Source organism: Fulmarus glacialis, unplaced genomic scaffold (assembly GCF_000690835.1).
Source record: "Fulmarus glacialis isolate BGI_N327 unplaced genomic scaffold, ASM69083v1 scaffold46441, whole genome shotgun sequence".
NCBI lineage: Eukaryota > Metazoa > Chordata > Aves > Procellariiformes > Procellariidae > Fulmarus > Fulmarus glacialis.
Genome location: NW_009194294.1, coordinates 1 through 23,328, shown reverse-complemented (window position 1 = coordinate 23,328; position 23,328 = coordinate 1). Strand labels below are relative to the sequence as shown.

The following is a 23,328-nucleotide window of genomic DNA, read 5'->3' as shown; positions in this document are numbered from 1 at the left end:
TAATTTGAAAATAAATTAATATTTTATAATTATATTTATATATGTATGCTTATCATGTATACATACAGTTATATATGTTTGCAATTAATAATTTCCGTAAGATTTATAGCAGAGAAAGGACTTTTTTCCTCTCAGTAGCTGAAACAAAATGCAATAATGATTTTGTTTCTAGTTGTGTATTATATTACGACTAAGCCAATATCTTGTAAGCAACAGGCTTTTTCAGGGTGTAGATTTACTTAAGCATATATTTACATGGTATATGAAAATTATACCTATAAGTTTAATAATATTCCAAGGAACATTAGCATGAGTACTTCAGTTTATCTAACTGGATAGTCCCAGATGTGATTTTAGTCATAGGTAAGCATTATGGACATTCACTCTGAACTAGCATAGCAGTGACCAGAGAAGTATCAGAACAATTCCTTTATACAGTCAGGTATTATGTTGTCAGAATACGTTTATATTTACTCCTTCTTTTGCAGTTTCCCACTCTTCCACATGCCTCTTTTTTCTTGGAGATCATCTTCATCCTTCTTCCTTTCTTCCGCTTGCCTTCAGTTTCACATTTTTTTTTGGTACGGGTAGGCAGTGAATGATTATCAAATTCTTGAATACAATCTCCTTTTCTGTAGTCAAAGAAGGAGAATTTAAAAACATACAGTGATGTTAAATGCATATATGTACACAAACGTAGAATGAGAATAGAGAGGAGACTTCATTAATTGTTTAGTGTAGTATTTTATTTCTGCCTGTAAATTGCCAGTGGTTGAAGTCTGAGAAATAAATTTGCCCTCTGTAACAAAGTAGTGCCTCTGCAATTAATAATTGCCGTCAGACTTGCAGTACTGTAGCTGAGAAAGGATTTTTTTTCCCCTCAGTTTCTAAAACAAAGATGTGTGAAATGCAATAATGCTTTTGTTGCTAGAAGGATATGTCTGAGTTGTTGTAAATTTTCTGTATTAGTGGAGAAGGCATATGCTCTGTCTGGAGATACTACAAGTATAAGGTAAGGATTTCATCTCTCTCTGTTTAATGTTGGATACTACACAGTGGTGAGCATAGTAGCCCAGTTCTTCTCACCATCCTCCGCCTTGTGCCCTGAGACCGTTGTCATTTGCTGTGGTTGCTCATCTTAGAACTGACACTCAGTGTCATATGTATGCCAGTACATTCAAAAGCACAGTTTCTTCCAAAAACAGAAAACAGCCGGAAAGAAGAGATCTATGTGTTTTAGCACAATAGGAATGAGTATGAGCTACCAGCTTAGTATATTTGCGAAAAAGGCAGGTGTGATCCTATGATTTGCTGAGTAGGATAATTGTTTGGAGACAGAGAAATATTAATGCTGTTGTAAAAAGCATTTGGAATTTGGTGTTTGGACATTTTTGAAGTCCATATTCCCAGTGCATTAGGGGAAAAGCATGTCCAGAGGGGCTAATGCAGTGATGATGAGTATCAGCAGAATGGATCCACTGTCCTAGCAGAGAGAGAGACAAAATGGGTCTGTTTAGCAAAACAAAAGCTGAGAGGCGTTGCAGTTGTGCTCTGTAAATCTCTAATGGAAAGAGAGAAGTTTCCAATCCTCATTAAAATAAGGGATGGTGACAATGGGTTGGTAGAACTAGTGAGATGAAAAACCTGAACAGTCTAGGATGGAATTGTTTGACCTGTGATGATCTACCTGTAATATTGAGATGAGGTTCAAAGAACCTCCTGATTTTGCATTTCAAGATCAATATGATTCCTAATCCAGGGGTAATAAACAGTTTACCATTGATTGTTAACAATTACAGCTATTAAGCTGCAGATTTATTACTTTGAAGAAATACAATAACATGAGGAAAATTATAATTTCCTTCTCAGGCCCAGGAATCGTGAGAATTGGAGCAGGAATCAATGGCAGCAGTAGGTACATGGGGCTAATGCAGGACGTAAGGCTTTATGAGCGTAAACTGACACGAGCAGAGATCTATGAACTCCACGCAACTCCTGCGAAGAGTGATGTCCACCCTGTCTCTGGGTATTTGGAGTATCGGCAAGGAGAGACCAATAAATCATTCATTGTGTCTGCAAAGGATGACAAAGAGGAAGAAGGAGAGGAGTTATTCATCCTAAAGCTCATTTCTGTGCGTGGTGGAGCTCGAATTTCACAAGAAAATACCACAGCAAGATTAAGAATACAGAAAAGTGATAATGCTAATGGTTTATTTGGCTTCACTGGAGCATGTATTCCTGAGGTAAGGTGTTCATAAGGAAAATTATAGGTGAAGTTTCGGACACAGAAAAATTAGTGGTAAGACCAATTGACCTGCACAGAGCCTTGATTTCACATTGTTAGTTTTTGTAGTTTTGTAGTTAAGCAAAGTTTTTCTAGAATTTGGAAATGTGTAAGTTGTGCTGATAGAGCGTCAGTCTCACTGGCATTTGCAATATAATTTTTAAACACCCCCCCCCCAAATTATTTTTGTTAAGAAAATTGATTTTATTACATAAACTGAAGACTAAGGCTTAAATTTTTCAAGAAGAACATTTTTTTCCTTTATTTCTGTCACATCTGAGACTGGGTAATCAATTAAAAGATAAGATTTAATTTTCTTTTTTGGATAATCGATTATTACAAAGATTTTTATCTTATTTTTCTGCATACATGATGTGTTTGAAAGAATTTTACTAGAGGTCATGCAATGACAAAGTGTGATTTATTTTTACACAATCTTTTGCTATCATAAGTTATAAGGTATAAATTGCATATGTTTTGTGTGAATTTGGTTGATACTGGCTGTGAGTTGCCTTTTTTTTAAACATTAAGTTGTTCTTTGGTGGTAGCCACCATATATGCAATATATAAACTTGCTACTTTTGGGGGGAGGATTGAAATAAACATAATTCACTTTTACTTCTTTAATCAATTGTGAGGGAGAGAAACATGACACCTGTTTCTATTGGTGTTGGATTATTTTCGAAAGCAAGTTTCAGAATACTTTCCAATTTGGGAACTGTCATGACCTTTTAATTGCATTCTTTCTAACCGAAGTGCTTATGATGTGTTTGAAAGTAACCATCTTTCCTGTCTGATACTGGTTTTCAATTTGGTTCAGTTTGCTTTTTATGTGCCTACCATATGCTATGATAATAGATTCCTTCAGCTTCAAATGCCACTGATAATACTGTGATGCCACAGATCATTAACCAAGCGTGAAGCAAAATTAAAAATTTATATGGCATGTCAATTGTTTTGCAGTTATATTACGTCCATTTCACCAGGGAAGTATTAGAGCTCTCAGTGATGATGCAGATACGCAGCATTGTTTTATCAGTAGTTTACTTGCTTTATGTGCGTATCTGTCTACGAGGCAGCTGAAGGCACATGCAGTATCTGCACTGTGTTATACAGCAGTCTGAAATTTATCTAATGCTTAAGATAGCTTTACCCTTTCTAGCAATTTCCAACAAAATTATTTTCTATTTTAGTTCTATAATCATGATTTTCAAAAACTTATGGTCAGTATCAATACCTACTTTGTTCCAAATATGCAAAATTGTTGCTGCTGAAGTCATGTTCTCTGTGAAGACAGAATTGTAAAGAGGACTGTAGCATAGAAAATTTTTTCGAAGTTTTTACTGAATGATGATAGTATAGTTTAATTTTAATGTATCTATTTTTTTTTTTTCCATAGTGTTTCTAGTTGGGGAAAGCAGGAATCCAAATCTTTCTTTAAATTACTACTAATGAAAATTAAAATAATTGATGTTAATATAAAACAATAGTTTCAGTTGCTTTTGACATGCACATTTCAAGGATATTGATTCTGTCTTTAGCATGTAGTTTTGGGGAACAGATTGTGTCCAAAACAAACAATGGGTATAGTTATTGGCTTACCTTTATAGTTCTCAGGGAGATACTAGAAGCTGTTGCAAATTCCACTTGTTCCAGATTGTTCTGACCACCACTGAAGTTCAGTTTCAGCTTCCTACCACTCCAAAAGTGCTGAAAGTAACATGACAGCAATTTTTTACCTGAACATTTGACTAGCATTAGAGAATTCCGTGTTTTGCATTTATTAGCTTGATTTACTTTGACAATAACAAACATCTAAATCTCTTTCTTTCTTCCAGACTGCCGATGAGGGTTCCACAATATCCTGTGTCGTGGAGCGCACAAGGGGAGCCCTAGACTATGTGTATATAAATTACATTATCTCACAGGTTGATTCCACGGGCATTAATTACCCTGTTACTGATTTTTCTAACAGCACTGGCACTATCACATTCCTTCCTTGGCAGAGATCAGAGGTAAACCCTACCTTCCTATTAACTATTCATCCTGTCCTTTGCAAACTTGCTGGAAAATACCTTCTGAGGGTGCTTGACTGGTTTTCATGCTAGAGAGTGTTTCCTTCACATGGCTTTTGTTATATTTTGCATCCCTGACAACTAGCAAGTGATATGATAGATGCTTATAGATCTGTGTGTATCTCGGTTCAGGGGTCACCATGTGTGCATGTATGTTTGAATGCACATAATATATTAGATATGTTTATATATATGTATACATATAGAAAATATTAACTAGATTTATGTATATGTATATGTATACTTGAAGTGTAGATAGTCCTGGGCTGAAATAATGGATCCAGCCACTTTTGAAATTGATCAGGAAAACAATCAGGTTTTGATCTGAGTTTTGTAACTCAGATTCATTTCCACATCAATTAAAGAGACAACAGTAAAGTTCACTGCTGCAATCAAGTGTCTTGCAACCACTCTTGGCCACGTTCTGTCCCTTTTGCTTAATTTATTTCTGTGAATGCAACCCTGACCCACAGCACAGGAGTTTCACGTTTGTTTGAAGAAGTGTGGGACCACAATACTGTAGAAAGTTCATGTGTGTTTTCTCTTAGTATTCGTAAAATAGAAAGGGTGAATTGTTAGTAGAAAATGCCATCCTCGGTTTCACTTTTATCATTCTGCTGAAGTCAGTATGAACTGACTGAAACTCACTGACACCATTTGAAAGGATCCCAGTGGCTCCACTAGAACGGTGGATCTGGGCCCAGTTAAACAATGTAAGTGATTAAAGCTTGGCAAAAGCTTATCATATCTGAAAATAGTTTGTTCATGTCACTGTTCATTCAGCTTTAATTCTCCATTGAATCATATCACTGCATTGCATAAGGTCATAGAATCATAGAATCGTAGAATCATTAAGGTTGGAAAAGACCTCTAAGATCATCGAGTCCAACTGTCAACCCAACACCACCATGCCCACTAAAACATGTCCCTAAGGGCCTTATCTACATGTGTTTTAAATACTTCCAGGGATGGTGACTCCACCACTTCCCTGGGCAGCCTGTTCCAAGGCCTGATGCCTCTTTCAGTAAAGACATTTTTCCTAATATCCAATCTAAACCTCCCCTGGTGCAACTTGAGGCCGTTTCCTCTCGTCCTATCGCTGGTTACTTGGGAGAAGAGACTGGCCCCCACCTCGCTACAACCTCCTTTCAGGTAGTTGTAGAGCGTGATGAGGTCTCCCCTCAGCCTCCTCTTCTCCAGGCTGAACAGCCCCAGTTCCCTCAGCCGCTCCTCATCAGACTTGTGCTCCAGGCCCTTCACCAGCTTCGTTGCCCTTCTCTGGACACACTCCAGCACCTCAAGGTCCTTCTTGTAGTGAGGGGCCCAAAACTGAACACAGGATTCGAGGTGCGGCCTCACCAGGGCCGAGTACGGGGGCACGATCCCCTCCCTCCTCCTGCTGGCCACACTAGTTCTGATACAGGCCAGGATGCCGTTGGCCTTCTTGGCCACCCGGGCACACTGCCGGCTCCTGTTCAGCCGGCTGTCATATAAAGGTCATATAAAGCAAAAATTTCTGAAGGTTTTCTAGTCTAGCAGCATGGATGAGGCCTGCCTTATTCTATCTAGTGGCAGAAAAGGGCTGGTATACCCTTTTGCTCCACTGCTGTGTGGTCCAATTTATTGTCTACGTACGGAGGAGTTAATGGGCATGGCCCTAAGAAACAGATTGGGAGCTGTTGCTCGTCAGGTGAGATATCCTAAGAGACTTTCCATTGATGTTTGTAAGCTACCCATTCCCATGCTTCTAAACACGATCAGCCACTTAAACCTTTTCTTCTATGTTTGTCTAATACATAGGCATGTCACAATACATAGAAAGCTGGAATTGTCTGAGATGAATATGTTAGCCTATGCAAAGCAGGTTATGTTAATTAATAGTATGATCTGCAATCCCAAGTGTCAGGTGGCATAAAAAGCTTGCTTTACTTGCTCTCTAAATTGGATTAATCAGTGTAATTTCTCTTCAGAAGTGGAATTTCTTCAAGATTTTGAAGTCTATGAGATACTTCACTTTCAATATATACAATTTAAACTATGCTTGTTTTAAGATACTATAATAAATAATTGCTTGGTTGGTTATGTGTTTATGCAATTTGAAGCACTTAAGAAAATATGCCTTCCATTTCTGACAGCTTGCTAACATTCTTTCTGGAATACATATTCTAAACATAAAATATTATCCTAGAAGTTAGGTTAAATTATGTGGAAAGCAAAAAAGTTTTCCATGTTACTTTCAGAACTACACAGCAGATGCAGCTGGCAGACTAATCAAAGAATTTGATGAGTTAGGCAGTGTTATGAAACTTGTAAGTGATGTATGTTGCATGGTTTGATTTTTCCATGATTTGATCTTCCTCCAGGTCTTAAATTTGCATGTTATTGATGATGACATTCCGGAGCTAAATGAATATTTTCATGTGACATTAGTCTCTGCAGTGTCTGGAGATGGAAAACTAGGTTCAACTCCTACCAGTGGAGCAAGTATAGATCCAGAAAAGGAAACTACTGATATCAGCATCAAAGCCAGTGACCACCCGTATGGTAACAATGATGGAGATGTTACAGTCTTGTTGCAGATAGTTGTATAGTTCTAGCTCAACAGATAAAAACTTTGCTTAGCCTTGGTAGTTGAGGAAGCAATGACAAGTGTTCCACTTTATCTAACTAGAGATTAATTCATAATTTGTATACAAGAGTGAAAGCTGAGTTACTTATTCTTGAGAATTTTACAAAAAGGCATCAAAGCTTCCCTGACCAAATAGACAATGATTCCCTTCTGAGAGCAACTAAAGGTTGCATGTAGTTGATCCTGTGCAAGTTTTTCTTAGATGAGAATTTCTGATGAAAAGAGACATTTCTGCATGCTTATTATACCAATAAGTACCCAATACTATGACATATCGAGGCTCTTTTGGGAAGAGCTGAATTCATTATAGTTCTGTGGCTTTATCAAGACTGATACGGATATCAGTGAGAGAAGGGAAGGTACATACCACATCCCTGGAAATAGTGTGATTGAGGCCTAAGGGCATATCAATAACTGATTTTTAATTTAAGAAGTGCCACAAAATATAGATATTATAAATAATTTGGTTTCAATTGGTTATCATAATTTACATTTGGTGAGAGAAGCCATGTAAATAGTACTTTTTGTCTGCCAGGTCTGCTACAGTTCTCTGTGGGGCCACTTCCTCAGCCAGGTGATGAAATGATTCTGCCAGTCTCTGCTGTGCCCCATATTACAATTAAAGAAGAAGTTGGACACATCAGATTACTGGTAGTTCGTGCACAAGGCCTTCTTGGAACAGTTCTGGTGGAATACAGAACAGTGCCACTTACAGCTTTCAGTCCTAAAGATTATCAGGTATGGCCATTGCCAAGGTGTGTAATTATTTTGGTATTTAATTTGAGTTATTTGTCCTGGAGATAGCCTTCAGTTTGAGAATTTTAGCCCAGCTGTGATTCTTTTCATGGAAACATTTTGGTTTATATGGTGACGAGATAAATGAATGTGTAATATTCGCTTTAAAATATATATCATTATGTGACTTTTACCTCCTGTGTGTGCAGGATGTTTTATTTCCTAGGAAAAGCCTAGGAAAAGTTTTGATTTTTTTTTCTTAGGACCGTTGTTAACGTATCAGGAAGGGGTATTTGCTATTGTTGCTGAATATATCAAACTTCATATGAGCATTCAGGTGCAGGTACAGGTTAAGATTATGTTTGTACATAATGGGATTTGTACATGTTCAACAAAATAACCTGTGCCTGTCTGTGCTTGCTTGTCTAACTGATATTTGTGCAGAAAAATGTAGATGAATGCAGATGCTCCTAATTCTGTGAATTTGGATATCTTTTTCTCATAACAAAGATTCAGCAGATTTTTTTAAAAGCTTAAATGAAGAAAAGTAGATGTTTTGACAAAGACGAAAAAATCAAGGTTCTATTTCTTTTTTCATATGGATGAAAACATTAGACTTGAACAAAAATGTGAAGAGCTTTCATATTGCAGGCTGTTGTGGGCACGCTGGAATTTCAGCCAGGAGAAAGATACAAGTACATTATTGTTAACATCACTGATAATTCTATTCCTGAATTAGAAAAAACTTTTAAAGTGGAGCTGTTGAACCCAGAGGGAGGAGGTAAGGCACATACATCAATCCATTGGTTGTATTTTCATGGTCTCTACTTATCCATTAAAATCTTAACCTTTCTTAGGTGTATTATTTCCATGTTGTTTCTGAAGACAAACAAACACCCCCAGACAGCTGCAATTTTTCTTAACTGTTCTTCAGATATTTTGTTAATCATTGCTGGGAACCACCAGATCCCAAAGAAAATGTATTATTACCATGTATTATTGTCATTTAAAGGCAATTGATGCTTTTCACATTATATAATTTCATGGTTGGTAATGAGAATTAAAATAACTTAAAAAATGTATAAATTCCAATTTTTAAAAATTTGTCAATATTTATAAAATATTTAAGGCTAAACAGCCAAAGTGGGTTTTTTACCTGCCACTTGAATGAAATCAGAGGAATTGCGATACACTAGCTCATAATGTATTCAACTGGATTATAGCAGTAGGAGACTGTGGGTGTGGAGAGGCCCAGGGAGTTTAGCTAAGCCGGAGAGGTAGCTGGTACCTTTGTGGAAGAACAAGAAAAACACTCAAAGGAAATCTTGCTGTGAGATGCTAGTCTCGCAAGGGATGGCAAGCATCAGTGCCCTTGCCATACGAAACCACTCATCCCTTACAGATTTTTTTTCCATTGGAGAAAATTTTTAAGGGAGATTGTAAAGCTGGTTGGAGGGAAAAAAGTAGTTAGAAACATTGGCAGCCATAAATTGACTTTTTTTAAGCAATCCAGAAATGCAAGTGTGGTGCCTTCTGGGAAGTTATATCATACCACCTTGAATTAATCCAGCTCTCCTGCTGTGATTGTATGTCTGTATGGTGCAGTGTTGCCTTAGTGATGCTTTTGATAAAAATTTCAAACCTTTCATGCATGTGGACTTTTTGGTCGAATAGTTGTTTTGTTAAAAAGAACCAAACTTTTCTCTTCAGATTTTTTTTTGTCAGAAAACTTACAGCTAACTTTAATAATTCACTAGGCACATACCCTCTTAGCACAAACCCTCTTTTGGCCTTTCCAACACCATTGCAAGCACAAAACTTAGAGTAAAGTCTCCATTAGTTAAGCTTCCTGCAGATTTTTCCAACTTTCTGACACATGTTTTCACTTTGTGAGAAAATACTAGAATAAGAGAGTTTGGGGAGGTTTAGCGCTTGGTTTGTGTTGTTTTCTTTTTTAATTCACATTTCCAATCTCTCCCTGACAGACCTCATTTAGGAGTGAGAAAGGGGAAATACAAAGAGGGGACACAAAAAGGGAAAGAAAGGAGAAAACAGAGGTGTATGTGTTTTCTTTCCTTCTGACCTCCCAGTGCTGTTTCCAGTGTCATAAATTTAATAAGAGGTGGCATATATGAGACTTTTTCTGGCTTTTATCAGAAATCCTGTATACCTTCATATCCCAAACTGATGCCTTCCTAGAATGCTTTCCTCTCTTTTGTGTTGTCCAGAAATGTTTAAATTACTTTCTGCTTTCTCTGTATGTATACATGTATATATGTGTATATATCTGTATGTCTGTCATCTTAAAGTTGCTGAGCTCTTTAGAAATGATGGCAGTGGTAGTGGTGATGGGAACATGGATTTCTTCCTTCCAACTGTCCATCAACATGGTAAGCATTTTTAATTAACCCTATTTTTTATTGCTAACTCTAATATCCCTCATAAATTACTATGCTGACACAGCCTGGCATAGTGTTACTTGTAGTTACAGGTGATTCATTTAGATTTATCTTAAAGTTCTGCCAAAACATTCTTTTCCATTTTAATTTAGGCATAATTTGAATATCAGTCAGTGTTTAGTGTAACACAAAAAATAACAGCTTCTATACCATCAAAAGTATATGGTTGTAAAACACAATATAGTTATTCCAGAAGTACAGTTTGCAAAATCAATTTTGATTGAAAATTGTCAAATTTCTGGAAAGCAAAAAGCAATGACACTTTTTAAATTGAAGGTAATTTAAAAATTACCTGACTATGCTTTTATACGTGCTTTATGTTACTTTGATTCTCTGCATGTCAAAAATATTCTTAAAGAAAAGTAAGCTGTGTTAGATTTTTTAAAGGAATGTTTTGATTGTTTTTAATTTCTTCTCTTTAAGTTTGTATTTATGTCATGACATACAGAAAACAAAGATAATTTAATACTGAGAAAATTGAAAAAAACCTAGATGCAGAAATAACATAAAATCTGAGCGAAATCCCTAATCGTATAGGACTTCAAATCAAACCCTATAGACCTGAAAATGTTATATGAGTACCCATTATCCAAATTGAATAATTTATTCCTTTGTGACAGCCTGATTTTCAATTTTATTTGTACATGCAGAGGATTTCAGTTTGAATCTGAGAGTAAGTCTGTGATTTAGCCACTTTTTGGAGCATCCTGCATTTTTTTTAAGTGCTATTTCCTTTTTCCTTGTTTCTAGAAATGGTTTTCTTAAGTGCCAGGCTCATTCTGTCTCTCAGCAGCAAGTTGTCTCACCCAAGACAATCTTTTTAGTAGCAGGATTTACCGACTTGGTTTTTTCTTTGTTTTTCATTCCAGCTTATGTTGGACCTGCATTCATCTGGTCTATATGCTTACACTGTGGTTTACCATATAACTCCCTACCATCCTAAATTATGCTCCATTTTCGTTCATTAAACCTGTAATTTTATTTCTGTTCCTCCCTTAAAACAGTAATATTTATTATATTTCTTTGTTGCGTAGTTCCATAGAAGGGCTGCCAGGACTGCATTATTGAAAGTCAGTTCCCTATCCATATGGATAGTTATCATGCATTTAAAAAAAACCGAGGGCAAAATAGCATGGATACTCCAGTCATGCTCTCCTGTGTATTTTTTCGCAACATATTTCTTTAGCTGTTTTCTTTAATGTAAAAAAAGATGCTAGAAAAAATAACCCTTTTTGGAACTTGCACTTAACAGCTAGCTTGGGAATTGCGTCCCACATCTTTGTGACTATTGAGGCTTCTGATGATGCTCATGGTGTGTTTGAGTTCAGTACTGAGTCACTCTCGGTAAATGGAACTGAGCCTGAAGATGGAGATAGCAATATTGTGCTGCAGGTTAGAAAGCTTTGAGTCTCATATTGCTGTGCAGTCCTCTTCTGTCTCTGTTTTTACTGGGCATTCTGCGATGTTTTTACCATAAATCTATAGGGCTTATAACTTTATTGTGCACATCTGTTTTGCCATTTCATACTGAGTTTTCTAATGAGTATCATTCAGCTTGAAGCTAAAATGATGTAATAATAATATCCACAGGTTTAAAATTACTTCTGCTTGTTTACATTTGAGGTACTACTATTTTAAAATAATAGTGTTGATGATACAACAAATACAGCAAAGCTGAGATGATAAAGGTTACACTTTTTTTCAAAAACACAAATTTATTTTTAACCAGTCATGTCAATGTCTCGGCTTTATTCCATCTCATACCTTCATGTTTTTCTTTCTCGTAAAACAAAAACATGCAGATCTTTATATTTTTCACTTAGGTTGTGAGAACGCATGGGGCCTTGTCGCAAGTAACACTGCATTGGATCATAGTCTGTGATCTTACCAAAGACCTGATCTCTACAGATGGGAATGTAACATTTGATGTTGGCCAAGCGAGAGCAAATATTACAGTACAGGTTTCTCCTGATGAAGTTCCTGAATTGGATAAGGTGTTTTCAGTTTTGATCATCAATGTCTCCAGTGGTCATCTTGGAAATCATACTAATGCAACATTAACTGTTTTAGCTAATGATGATCCATATGGAGTCTTCATCTTTTCTGAGCAAAACAGACCAATAAAAGTTGAGGAAGAAACAAAAAATATCTCCCTGACAATAATAAGGCGTGGTGGTCTCCTCGGTACAGTGATGGTAACATACAGAACTATTGGCGATGATGAAAAGTCACCCTTTCTTCCTTCTGATGTTGTTAGAGCAATAGAGGGAAAAGATTATATACCCATTACAGGTTACATGATCTTCACAGCCAATGAAAGTGAGGCCGCAATATTTTTGCCTATTTTGGATGATGATGATCCTGAGAGGTCAGAATCTGTTTTTGTGGAGCTAAGCAGTATTGTTTTGATCGAGAAAGTACAGGATCGGCCAAGTAAGTATCTTACATGTGTAAAATCCACAATTTAAATAGGAAGGATAATATTTATATTTAATAGGATAAAATACAATGAGTTAAATGATAAACTTTTTATCTCTGCCAAACTCTGTATAGTTAAGAAATCTCTGAGTTACCTGCCTTGTGTGCTGTCGGCATGTATTTCCTTTGGTGCAGTATTTTGTCAGGGATGGATGAGCATTTCTTTATCCCTTTTGCATCACCTTATCCAAGGTCTTTCAGGCCAAATATGTTACAGTATTGGTTTTGTGCACTAACACCTGTTCATCTAGTATTGTTTCTGTAAAGTTCAGTATTAGGAAATAACTAAACTAGTTTTGCTTAATGAAAGCCAAAAAAGTCTTTTAAAAATAAAGTGGTATAGAATTACAGCCACATGTTGCTTTTTTAGTGTAGAGAATGTTTGCTTCATCCCTCATTCAGATAAATTTAGGTCATTACAGCCTGATTTGTGCTTCAAAGCTTCTTGGCATGTCTAATTGCTGCCCCCACCCCGGATTAATCTTGATGTTAAGGAAAACTTCAAATATAATTCTGCTGGGAGGTTGAAATCTTATTTATATTTCATCACAGCAAGTGTAAAAATGAAATTCTTCTGAACTGTATTGATCTTACTACTGACCTTATGGACAAATAAATAACTAAACAAATTATTTCACAGTACCTCACCTCTTCAAACAAATTATGGCTTGTATGCTCCACAGCAGGGTAGAATAATAAGTTATTAAAAATTGGGATTTTTCTGCTATAATATAATTCAAACACCAAAACTATGTTGGTGCAGTTTGTAGTTATACTTTATCCAATACTAAAAAAGACAATTTTGTTGAAAACTAGTGGCAACTAACGACTAAATTCACATGTCTATGAACTCCATAGCCATAGGGAGCAAGCATCTCAGGCACTCCCTCACTAAGTTTTCTTTATGTTTCAGTTGTAAATTCTCCTCGACTTGGATTAGTGGGTGAGACAATAGCTCATGTAATTATCAATGCCAATGATGATGCTTTTGGAACACTTCAGCTTTCAGCTTTAACTGTGCGAGTTGCTGAAAATTATGTTGGACCAATCATTAATGTGACCAGAACTGGGGGAATATTTGCAGACGTTTCTGTGAAATTTAAAGCTATGCCAATAACTGCAACAGCTGGTAAGAAATCAGAATAGCAGAAGTATGCAGTCTGTGTTAAAGTGGAAAGAGCATGCTGTATGCTTTGAGCGGTCAAAGCAAACAAGTGTGTATTGAATGCACTATTGTATAACAAGTAAAAAAAAAAAGTAGTGAGACATTTACTGACTCTGCTTAGCAAAGAGGAATCCAAACCCCATGGGAGGGATCATGCATCAGCTGTTAGAAAGCTCTGAGACATCATCACTGAAGAATCTAGCAGGAGAAATGAGTGAAGGAATTGGGGTGTTTGTTTCCCTAGTAGCCCACCACCTCTTCAAAAAAAGAAAATAAATAAAAATAAAAAATACTACAATAGTATATGTAGACTACTATTTAGTCCTGTGTACGTAATTAAACGCACCATGTGTTATTTAGGTGAGCTTATTGGAGAGGAAGTAAGAGTTGGGGACTCAGCCGTAAAACGGGCAAAACCCAATCAAAACCCAAGAAGACTTGAACTTCTAAAAATGGGAGGTTAAGTTCTCCTGGTCCCTACTATAGAGAAGGAACATAAAGAAAGGATCAAACTTATGAAGCGTGCAGGGTGAAAACAACTTAGTTATAAATCAAACCCACTGTATTTCAGCTGTGTCCAAAATTGCATAGGTGAGTGGTACACACTCTGAGAACTGGTATTTTAGTTTCCTTTTTATGTAACAGACTTTTCTAAATAAGTGTGTAGCTAGATTGATGTCAGAGCTTTCAATTAGTTTCTGAAGCAGAGCCACTATCCAGTGTATCACAGTTGTTCATCTAGACATTCTTAGAGACAAGTTTGCCTAAAGTGAGGTCCACACGCAAAATGCGCCCTTTACTAAAATCTACTTTGACAAAGGTGCTTCTGTTCACTTTTATCTCTTGGAAAGCCAGAGAGCAATTAGAAATCAAAGACAGAAACATCTCGGTAGTGTGACCTTGTCAATGGAGGCAATAATGGACCTTTTGTAATTACCTCTTGATCTAGCAACGCAAACTCTGTTTTGGCCAAGCCAAGTTTCGTTTTAATCCATCCAGATACCTAAAAGGCAATGGGAAATAAAAAAGACTGTGTGGTCTGGATCTGAAGATAAAGAAAAAAAAACATTAAAACATGGAGGAATGCATGTGTAAGCAAAAAGAGAAGTATTACTGATAATGTTCAATACACTGAACCATAATGCATTAATATTCTGTGTTTTTTATTGTTTTGTTTTTTCCATCTACAAATCTAGGCGAAGACTACAGCGTAGCCTCATCAGATGTTGTCTTACTAGAAGGAGAAACAAGTAAAGCTGTGCCAATTTATATAATTAATGATATCAATCCCGAAGTTGAGGAGTCGTTTTATGTTCAGCTGCTGAATCAAACAACAGGAGGAGCCTTGCTTGGATCTTTGACTAGGGCAATCATAACTATTGAGGCTTCTGATGACCCGTTTGGATCCTTTGGTAAATGAGTCTTATTTGCATATTTTCTCTCTTCTGTTAACATTTTTACTGCAGATTTGTGGGTGAGCTGTTACTGGGCAACTAGATAAAAAACTTTCAGAAGGCAAAGAGGAAGCCTGAAGACAGTAAAGGAAAAAATAAACTAAATTAAAACATGTAATTAAGGAGTAATGATGCTTTAATATAAAAGAAAAGTATTATTTAGTCAGTTGATATAGCAAGATTTTGGAATCTCCCAATAGAGATAGATGGATTTTAGTTTACTTTTTTATTTTTTATCTATTCTAAGAGCTGCATTTCTGCAATAGATTTAAGTCAAAATCTGCATTCTAATATCTGTTGCTTAAATACTTTGATATCTTTGTTTTACTAGATAATCAGCCAAAGCAGATTTAAAAATCTGGGGAAATTGAAAAATACAAAGAGCAATTAAATTATATTCTCTTATTTTCTGTCAAGTTTAGTTGTTCTTCCGTCTGTTATTATCAATAAAATTAATTGTGTATACTTTCCTAAATTAGTTTCATTACACAGGTTTTAAGAAGGGTTTTGGTGATTTCAAAAATTTAATGATATTTTAGAAATCTATCTTTTTCGTTTGCTGTTTGGTTTTTGGTGTATTTTTTCCTGCCTTTTCCTTTGATTTACCTGTTTCTCCCTTCAGTACCCTACTTAATTCCTCTCGTTCCATTTTGTCAGTAGAAGAAGGTAGAGGAAGGAAAGAAAAAATATCAAAAATAAATAGTTCCAGATGGGTAATTAATTAATTTAATTCTTAAAAACTGAAAGTTTACTACAAGGAAGACTTTTACTTGAAATAATTTCAGAGCGAATACGTTGACTTATTTCTTCAGTAAGTGACATGAAAGCTGCTAAAGAGTTTCCTTGCTTGGGAATAATTATTAATTTGTCATCTAAGAGCTTAGAAACAGCTCATGGTTAGTCTCGAATAATGGGTATATTGGAATAAACTTTTTGGATGAGGGCTTAATTTTCATGCTAATTTCCTCTGTAGGTGAAAATATTAATACTGAAAGTTCGCTTTTAAGTTTAAACGTGATTAAAAGTGATTTACCTGTGCAAGTAAATGCAATCAAGTGAAGTAAAACTATGTACTTCAGGAGTTGATATATTTACTTTCAACTTCATTGTTAACGAAATACATCTCTCTGTGCTGTACTTCAGTTTTTCAGATTACCGAATTCACTGTGGAGGAGCCTGAATTGGGATCAGTAACCATAAATCTGCCAATAATTCGCAATGCTGGGACACTCGGTAATGTTACTGTTCAGTGGGTTGCTACCATTAATGGACGTCCTGCTGACGCTGACTTGCAGGTCGCCTGGGGTAATATTACTTTTGCCCCTGGGGAAGCCGTTCAGATGTTGCTGTTGGAAATCCTGGCTGATGATGTTCCGGAAATAGAAGAAGTAAGTAAAGCAGTTACATCTTTCTTGAATAGTATTAGAGTTTTAAATTGTTACAGAAGTGTGTGCAAAGAAAAAAAAGGAATGTTCTGGCAGGAAGGTGCAAGAAGTTCAGATTTACTTTGCTTGTGATTATTGTTAGAAATACCAAAAATTGTTTAGCTGCATTATTTCTTCTTCTTTTTTTTTTCTTTTTGAGATTGTCCATGTAGAATTAACTCAGGCCTCCAATGGTGGTGCTATTGGGTTAGATGGCGTGGCAAATATTATAATACCTGCCAATGATAATCCTTATGGCACAGTTTTCTTTCATCAATCCCTATATCGAATTCAGGAGCCACTAGAAAGAAATTTGCTTGCAAATATAACAGTCAGGCGAAGGTTTGTATAATGTTTGCTTTATTTATATCTATTATTTTTGCTTTTTTTTTTGTCTCGGTTATAATTTCAAATGTCATGCTCCTCTTGTATATTCGCATCAATTTCTTGATCTGCCAGCTCAACACATTTTTATTTTATATACATTGGTTTTGAACTAGATGTCTGCTTATTAGAAATGTACATAAGGTACTTAAATGTAATATACATTGTAATGTACAATGTAACCTAATGTACGCAGTGTACTTGAAGTTTCATTTTGCCTATTTAATCATCAAATCATCTAAAGCTGCACAACAGCCTGCTCCTGTGATTTGAACAGAGGACAGAGTGGGTCAACCCTTGTGGGATGGAAAGAAACAAGAAAAGGAAAAGAGGTTTTATGCATCTGATATGATATCCTGAGGACACCTAGGAGGAAAGATGAGGAGGTTGGGCAGCACAGGCTTTTTCTTCCTTGACAGCCCTACGAAGACTAAGTTAATTCCTAGAAACAAATGTTTGCAAACATGCATTCTTAAAAGACTGCTACCCAGGCTATAAATAATCAAACTTGCTATCCACAAAAAATGACAACTCAGTTGTTCTAGTACTACCTTCTTCAAGGGAATCCACTTTAGTTAGCTATTTGGAACTTTTCAGCAATTCAGAAAGGGCCAGTTGATTTTGTTCGCTTTTATTCTTAACCCAGAAATATACAGAATATTAGACATACTTCATCAACTAACATTACTTTTTAATTTTAATGTCTTTTAGTGGGGGAAGGTTTGGTCAGCTGCAGATATTTTACAGCACTTCTGAGACAGACGTCGTAGCTCTCGCCGTTGAGCAAGGTCAAGATATCTTTGCCTGTTACGAGTCTCCTGTACCAGGAATTCCTGACCAACCATCCAAGACCAGAGTGAACGTGTCGGCAGCAGGTGACCCCCTGTATGCCTGTGCAACTCAGTGCCTAAAAGAACAAGCGTGTTCAGCCTTTACATTTTCCAGTGCCTCTGAGATTCCTCTCTGCCTTTGGCTGACAGAGATCAGCCCCTTAACTAACACTTCAGGATTCTGGACCTACAAGAAAAACATCACCAGTGCGTTCGCTCTCTTTAGCACCCAAGCCATTGCTGGCAGCGATTTTGAATCTGTTACAAGACAGTGGGCCGTAATGCAGGAGGGGGAAGAGTTTGCAAATCTCACGGTTACCATACTCCCTGACAGTCTGCCAGAGTTGGATGAGAAATTCACTATATCCCTTTTGAAAGTTGAACTAATGAACATCTCAGCCAGCTTAAAAAATCAACCAACTATAGGACAGCCGAATACTTCCACAGTTATCATAATGATGAATGGAGATGCGTTTGGAGTATTTAAGATCTACAGCATAAGTCCCAATGCGACAGAGAAAGGTCTGTATATTGAAGTAGAAGAATGTCCTCAGACCACCGTGCAGCTAATGATACATAGGACAGAAGGCAGCCTGGGACAGGTGACGGTGGAATGGCGTGTTGTTGGTGGAACTGCTACCCCACACGTGGATTTTATAGGTGTTGGTGAGGTTCTGGTGTTTGCTGAAGGTGAGGCAAGGTTTTGCATTAGCTTCTATTTTATGAAACTAAAGAAAAGCAAAAAGAACCTGACAGGCACTCAGTCCTCTGGATGTTTTGATAAGTGATGTCTTATTCTTAGGCTAACCCCCCCTGAATGCTCAGGATACATATGCAAAAGAATATAGTTCATTAGCATACAGCATTATGTTGCAGAACACACACAGTGGTAGTAAAAAAAAAAAGATGAAAAGCGTAAATATCTAAGTATTTTTCTAAGTACTTTTTTAAGAAATATTGCAGTGTGCATTATAAAGATTACCTTTTTATCAAATAAATAAGGAGTAATAATGCTGAAGATAGTTGTTATATCAAGGATAATGAAAATGAAAATCAGGCCTAAGTGGTCTTTTGTTAACCTTCAGTTAGTACAGTACTAATTTTTTCATGAGGTCTCTTTTTAGACTCTGAGATCGTATTGATTTCATAACATAACAGCATATTAAAAAAAATTGCAAACAGGAAAAACAAGTCAATGGCAGACATTACTTAAGTACCACACAGCATGACACATATATTTTATATTTTCAAAGTCAGAATTGACTGAACATTTATTTTAAAAGCAATTTATGGGAGTATAGTAGAGGTTCTAGTGTGCTAGCTAGCTTGCTAAATCACCTGAACTCAAAAGAACGGGTGCCAGCAGTGATTCTGAGGCTGACCTGTAATTACATTAGTGGTTATAAGTTTAGTAAAAACTGTTTTCAAAGTATTTTGAAACACAACGTAGCAAGAAATATGTGTATCTTGTAAACTTATATTCTCACAGTCATAAAACACGGGTTATGCACATGCACTGAACAACAGGATTGTGTTGTAAATTATAACGGATTATAGAGACTGGTAATTGATCGTGTTTGCTGTTTACACTATCATTCTTTGATAGTCCAGAAGACAAGTAACTAACACAATGACAGCCCATTTTAATGCATTCCCTGGCCTAGTAAATATATTCAAATTGAGTGTACATACTTGTGTATATGGTTCATCAGAGAACTTATGAACTTGGTACTTTTTTTACAAGAATGATATTCCCCTTTTCTAAGTCAAATTTGAAAGTCAGAGAGTTTATAATGCAAATAAAAAATCGAGACATTCAGAAATTATGCCTACATGTTTAATTTCTACATAGTATGTTTAATAATTTGATAATTACATTGCCCTAATGTAACTTTTTAATAGTAATTGAATAAAACTTCATAATGACATTCAGTAACTTCTAGACAGGTAAATAAATAAATATGCTTCATGTCCTTTTTTATATTTTTTGAGTATTTCCTACAAAAGGAGATGATTAAGTCTTTTTAAAAGGTGATTTCCGTGTGCACGCATAAGTATGTATATGTTCTTTCTCTTTGTAGGGGAAACAAAAAAGATGGTCACGCTGACCATTTTAGATGATCCAGAGCCAGAGGATAATGAAAGTATCGTAATCAGCCTCGTCCATACTGACGGAGGGAGTCGGATTCTGCCCAGTTTTGACACTGTCACAGTGATTATTCTGGCAAGTGACAATGTGGCAGGAATTATTAGCTTCCAGACAGCCTCAAGATCTGTTATTGGTCATGAAGGTGGGTTCTTTGTGTTGACCACACTCAGTTTGTTTAACATTAGCTTCCATCTCCGTGCTTTCTGTTGATAATGACTCACAGTGATTGTTTGTATCACTGTTCAGAGAATGCCAGAAAGCAGAGAATAACCACATACTTGGCATGTATTTCTTTGAATTTTTAACTCTTGCAAGTATAGCACTTAAATAAAATCTATGGAAAATCATTTTATATATCATCATCTGTGCTTCCCTTTTTTCTGAAGATCATGCCTTGCTTCTACTCGTATTGCATTTCAAAGCTCCTTTTAGCGTTTCTTGTCTTATTCATTTATACCATATTCCAGAACTGTATATAACTCCCATCATACACAGCTATTAGCAGTCATGATCAAATCTCATTCTATCGGTGACTTACAATCCACTTTAAATCTTCTGGAAAGTATTCCCACAGAAAGATTAGGGTCACATCTTCCCTCTTCCTGACTCAATAACCTGCTTTTTTAAAATTTTCTGTTTATGCTTTTTTATGGTAGCTAATTTGGGAATGTAGCACTCAGACATGACATTTGGGAAAGAACAATGGACCAAAGGTTTCTACTAGTGCTTTAAAAGAGCGTGTTGCTCTTTTGATGCAGTTTTGCATAGGATAATAATGGTACTGCTGGTGAATTGCTTTTGGCAGCCTTTGCTGGAATCTGAATGTATTACAGTATCATATCTCTCTGACATGTAAACTGATGGGCAGGGAAAGTTAACCAAACAGAAATTTGCTGTACAGGAATGTGTGCATTGCATTTTCTGTTTGAAGAAAGAAATCTTTCTCAACCAAATGTGTTCTGTTTTTTTCCAGACATGAAAGGACATCATAACTTTTTGGTTTTTATCTAGATATGGTTTGTGTTAATTCTGTGCTAGTGTGTGCCCGGTTTTCATTCTTTATTCCTCCACATTAACAGTTCTGATCCACCTGCCAAGCCAGCTGCAATCTGGCAAGCTAAAAAGAGCTGTTAATGAGCATAAGGAATTAATACAAACTGTCTCATTCCTAAAGGTTACGATGACCCTGAATACTTTCCACTGGTTAAATATTATTCATAGCATGCTAGCAAATGCTGGCCATTTGGAGATGAAATACTCTGCTATAGTTCAGAAATCACTTGATTCCAGTTCCTCCAGCTTGTGAAAAATAGTGCACTGTCTTGCAACAAGAAAAACCAACCAAACTAAGTCTCTTTGATAAAAAAAAGAATGAGCTGAGGCCTTTAGATAATTTCAGTGTTTGTATTTCATTTTCAGTATCAAGTTTTTTTGTTCTGAAAACGAAATTTACCAGACATAAATTCAAATATTATCTTTTTTATTTATTGTATTATTGAACAACTTCTGTCAAGCAAATCTCTATTATTTTCAAGTTGTGCATATTATTTATCACCGTATTGAGGGCAAGGGTAGCATTTTAGTGCAGGCTGAAGCATGCAACGGTTGTGGGGCTATGACTATATTAGAGGAAAATGCACTGCAGTAGCTTGAAATAATGAAGAAGAGGAGGATGGCTGAGGCCCCCTTCTCCCCGATAACTGTAGAAATCTAAAGATATGGATAACATGATTAAATATTAAAAAACTTAAAATAGTGAAATTAGCCTAATAACACTTTGAGTCTTCAGGAATCAATTAGTATTTGTATTAGTATTTCTTTCTGGATAGGGATACCAAAGATTTTGATAAAATTTGATCAAATTTGACCAAGAAATATGGGTCAGTAATTAACTACTTGGGGTCTATAATTATGACAAATCATACTTCAGGTTTCTTCTTAGTGTTTGGATTACAGTGTAACAGGCTTCTGCATCACAAAGTGTTTTGTCCCAGTCCTTAGTGAAAATCCATTGTATCACATAACGTTGTATTGAAATAAGCTTTGTCTAAATTGTGCATTCTGCTATGGTACTAAAGTAACCATTTTTCTGTTAAATATTTATTTGTTTGCAGTGTATGTGCAAAATTCTCAAATAGGATAGAATGGATTTCAGTGCAGTGTTAAACAATATGATAAATTAGCCTCAGGGGCACTTGTAAACTGGTAGTCTATCCTCAAATATCTGACTGTCAAAGCAGAATCCTTGTGATGTCAATAAATTTTGAATCCTTTTATCCTTTTAGAAGCAACATGGAACAACTTAAGACAAAGATATGAACATTGGTACATCCCCAAGGCTAAACTGAATTTTGAAATGTTGAGGCTGAATACACCTATTAATTCTATTTATTTGAAAGTGGGTGTATACAATTCTTGTATTACTTCTTCACAATTTTATATTTTAATTAATTATATTAAGGTCTCTTGAAGTTAGTTGTTCATATCTCTCTTATTGGTAGCCAATATACATGCATTTCTCTAATATTTCCTTACCAAAAAAAGAATACGTCTAGAAAGTGTTCAAATTGTTCCTGCCACTTTTAGCTATACAATACTGTCCTGTGATATAATATACTAGAATAGCCAGATAGCATCCTATCTTGATGCTCTTTAAATTACATAATCGGAGAGACTACCTGGGCTGCTCAATTCTTTACACCATGGAGTAAGAAGCCACATAACACCACATCTTCTCTTTCACTTTCATAGATGTGTCTCAGTGTTTCTCCGTAGGTTTGCTTCTAAGCGTGTACATAACACAAATCGGAAGCTGGAATTATTCCAGAGTTTGCAAGAGTGAAAAAAAATCAAGTCAGTTTATAGCAATACTAAGAAAGAATTTTTCAGTCAGTTGGGGATGGAACTAAGTTTTTCAGATTTTTGTTTCTGCATCACTAACATATATTTTGACAAATTTTTTGTTCATTCTTTAGTAAGCAAAAGAAAGCTCATGTGTTATTATTTCCAAGCATCTTAATATATTAGGTTTCTGCATATTTCATGTCTTTGAAAGCCAATGCAACACTGTACATACTGGCAAACTTAAATCCCATGCGCTTGAAAAATGCTGTTGACATACGGATACAATACACTTACATATTATAAATAGACATCTGTCCTCTAATGTGAATGTATTGCATAATATTACTAATTTTACCTGCTGATTTATTTCATATTGATATAACATGTTAATTTCACATGTCCATATTTAGAATATTTA

General features: G+C 36.0%; 1 protein-coding gene across 1 annotated transcript; it reads left to right on the top strand.

Moving 5' to 3' along the window:
• Positions 1–1,841: 1,841 nt before the first annotated feature.
• Positions 1,842–20,208, top strand: LOC104084015 (G-protein coupled receptor 98-like; the record flags this gene model as incomplete). Its single annotated transcript, XM_009587713.1, has 15 exons — positions 1,842–2,243; positions 4,123–4,299; positions 5,891–6,049; positions 6,723–6,903; positions 7,524–7,726; positions 8,375–8,504; positions 10,033–10,113; positions 11,435–11,574; positions 12,006–12,615; positions 13,574–13,789; positions 15,022–15,237; positions 16,423–16,667; positions 16,864–17,045; positions 17,799–18,607; positions 19,999–20,208. Coding segments are annotated over exons 1-15 (3,961 nt in total), but the record flags the coding sequence as incomplete, so codon positions are not given.
• Positions 20,209–23,328: the final 3,120 nt, after the last annotated feature.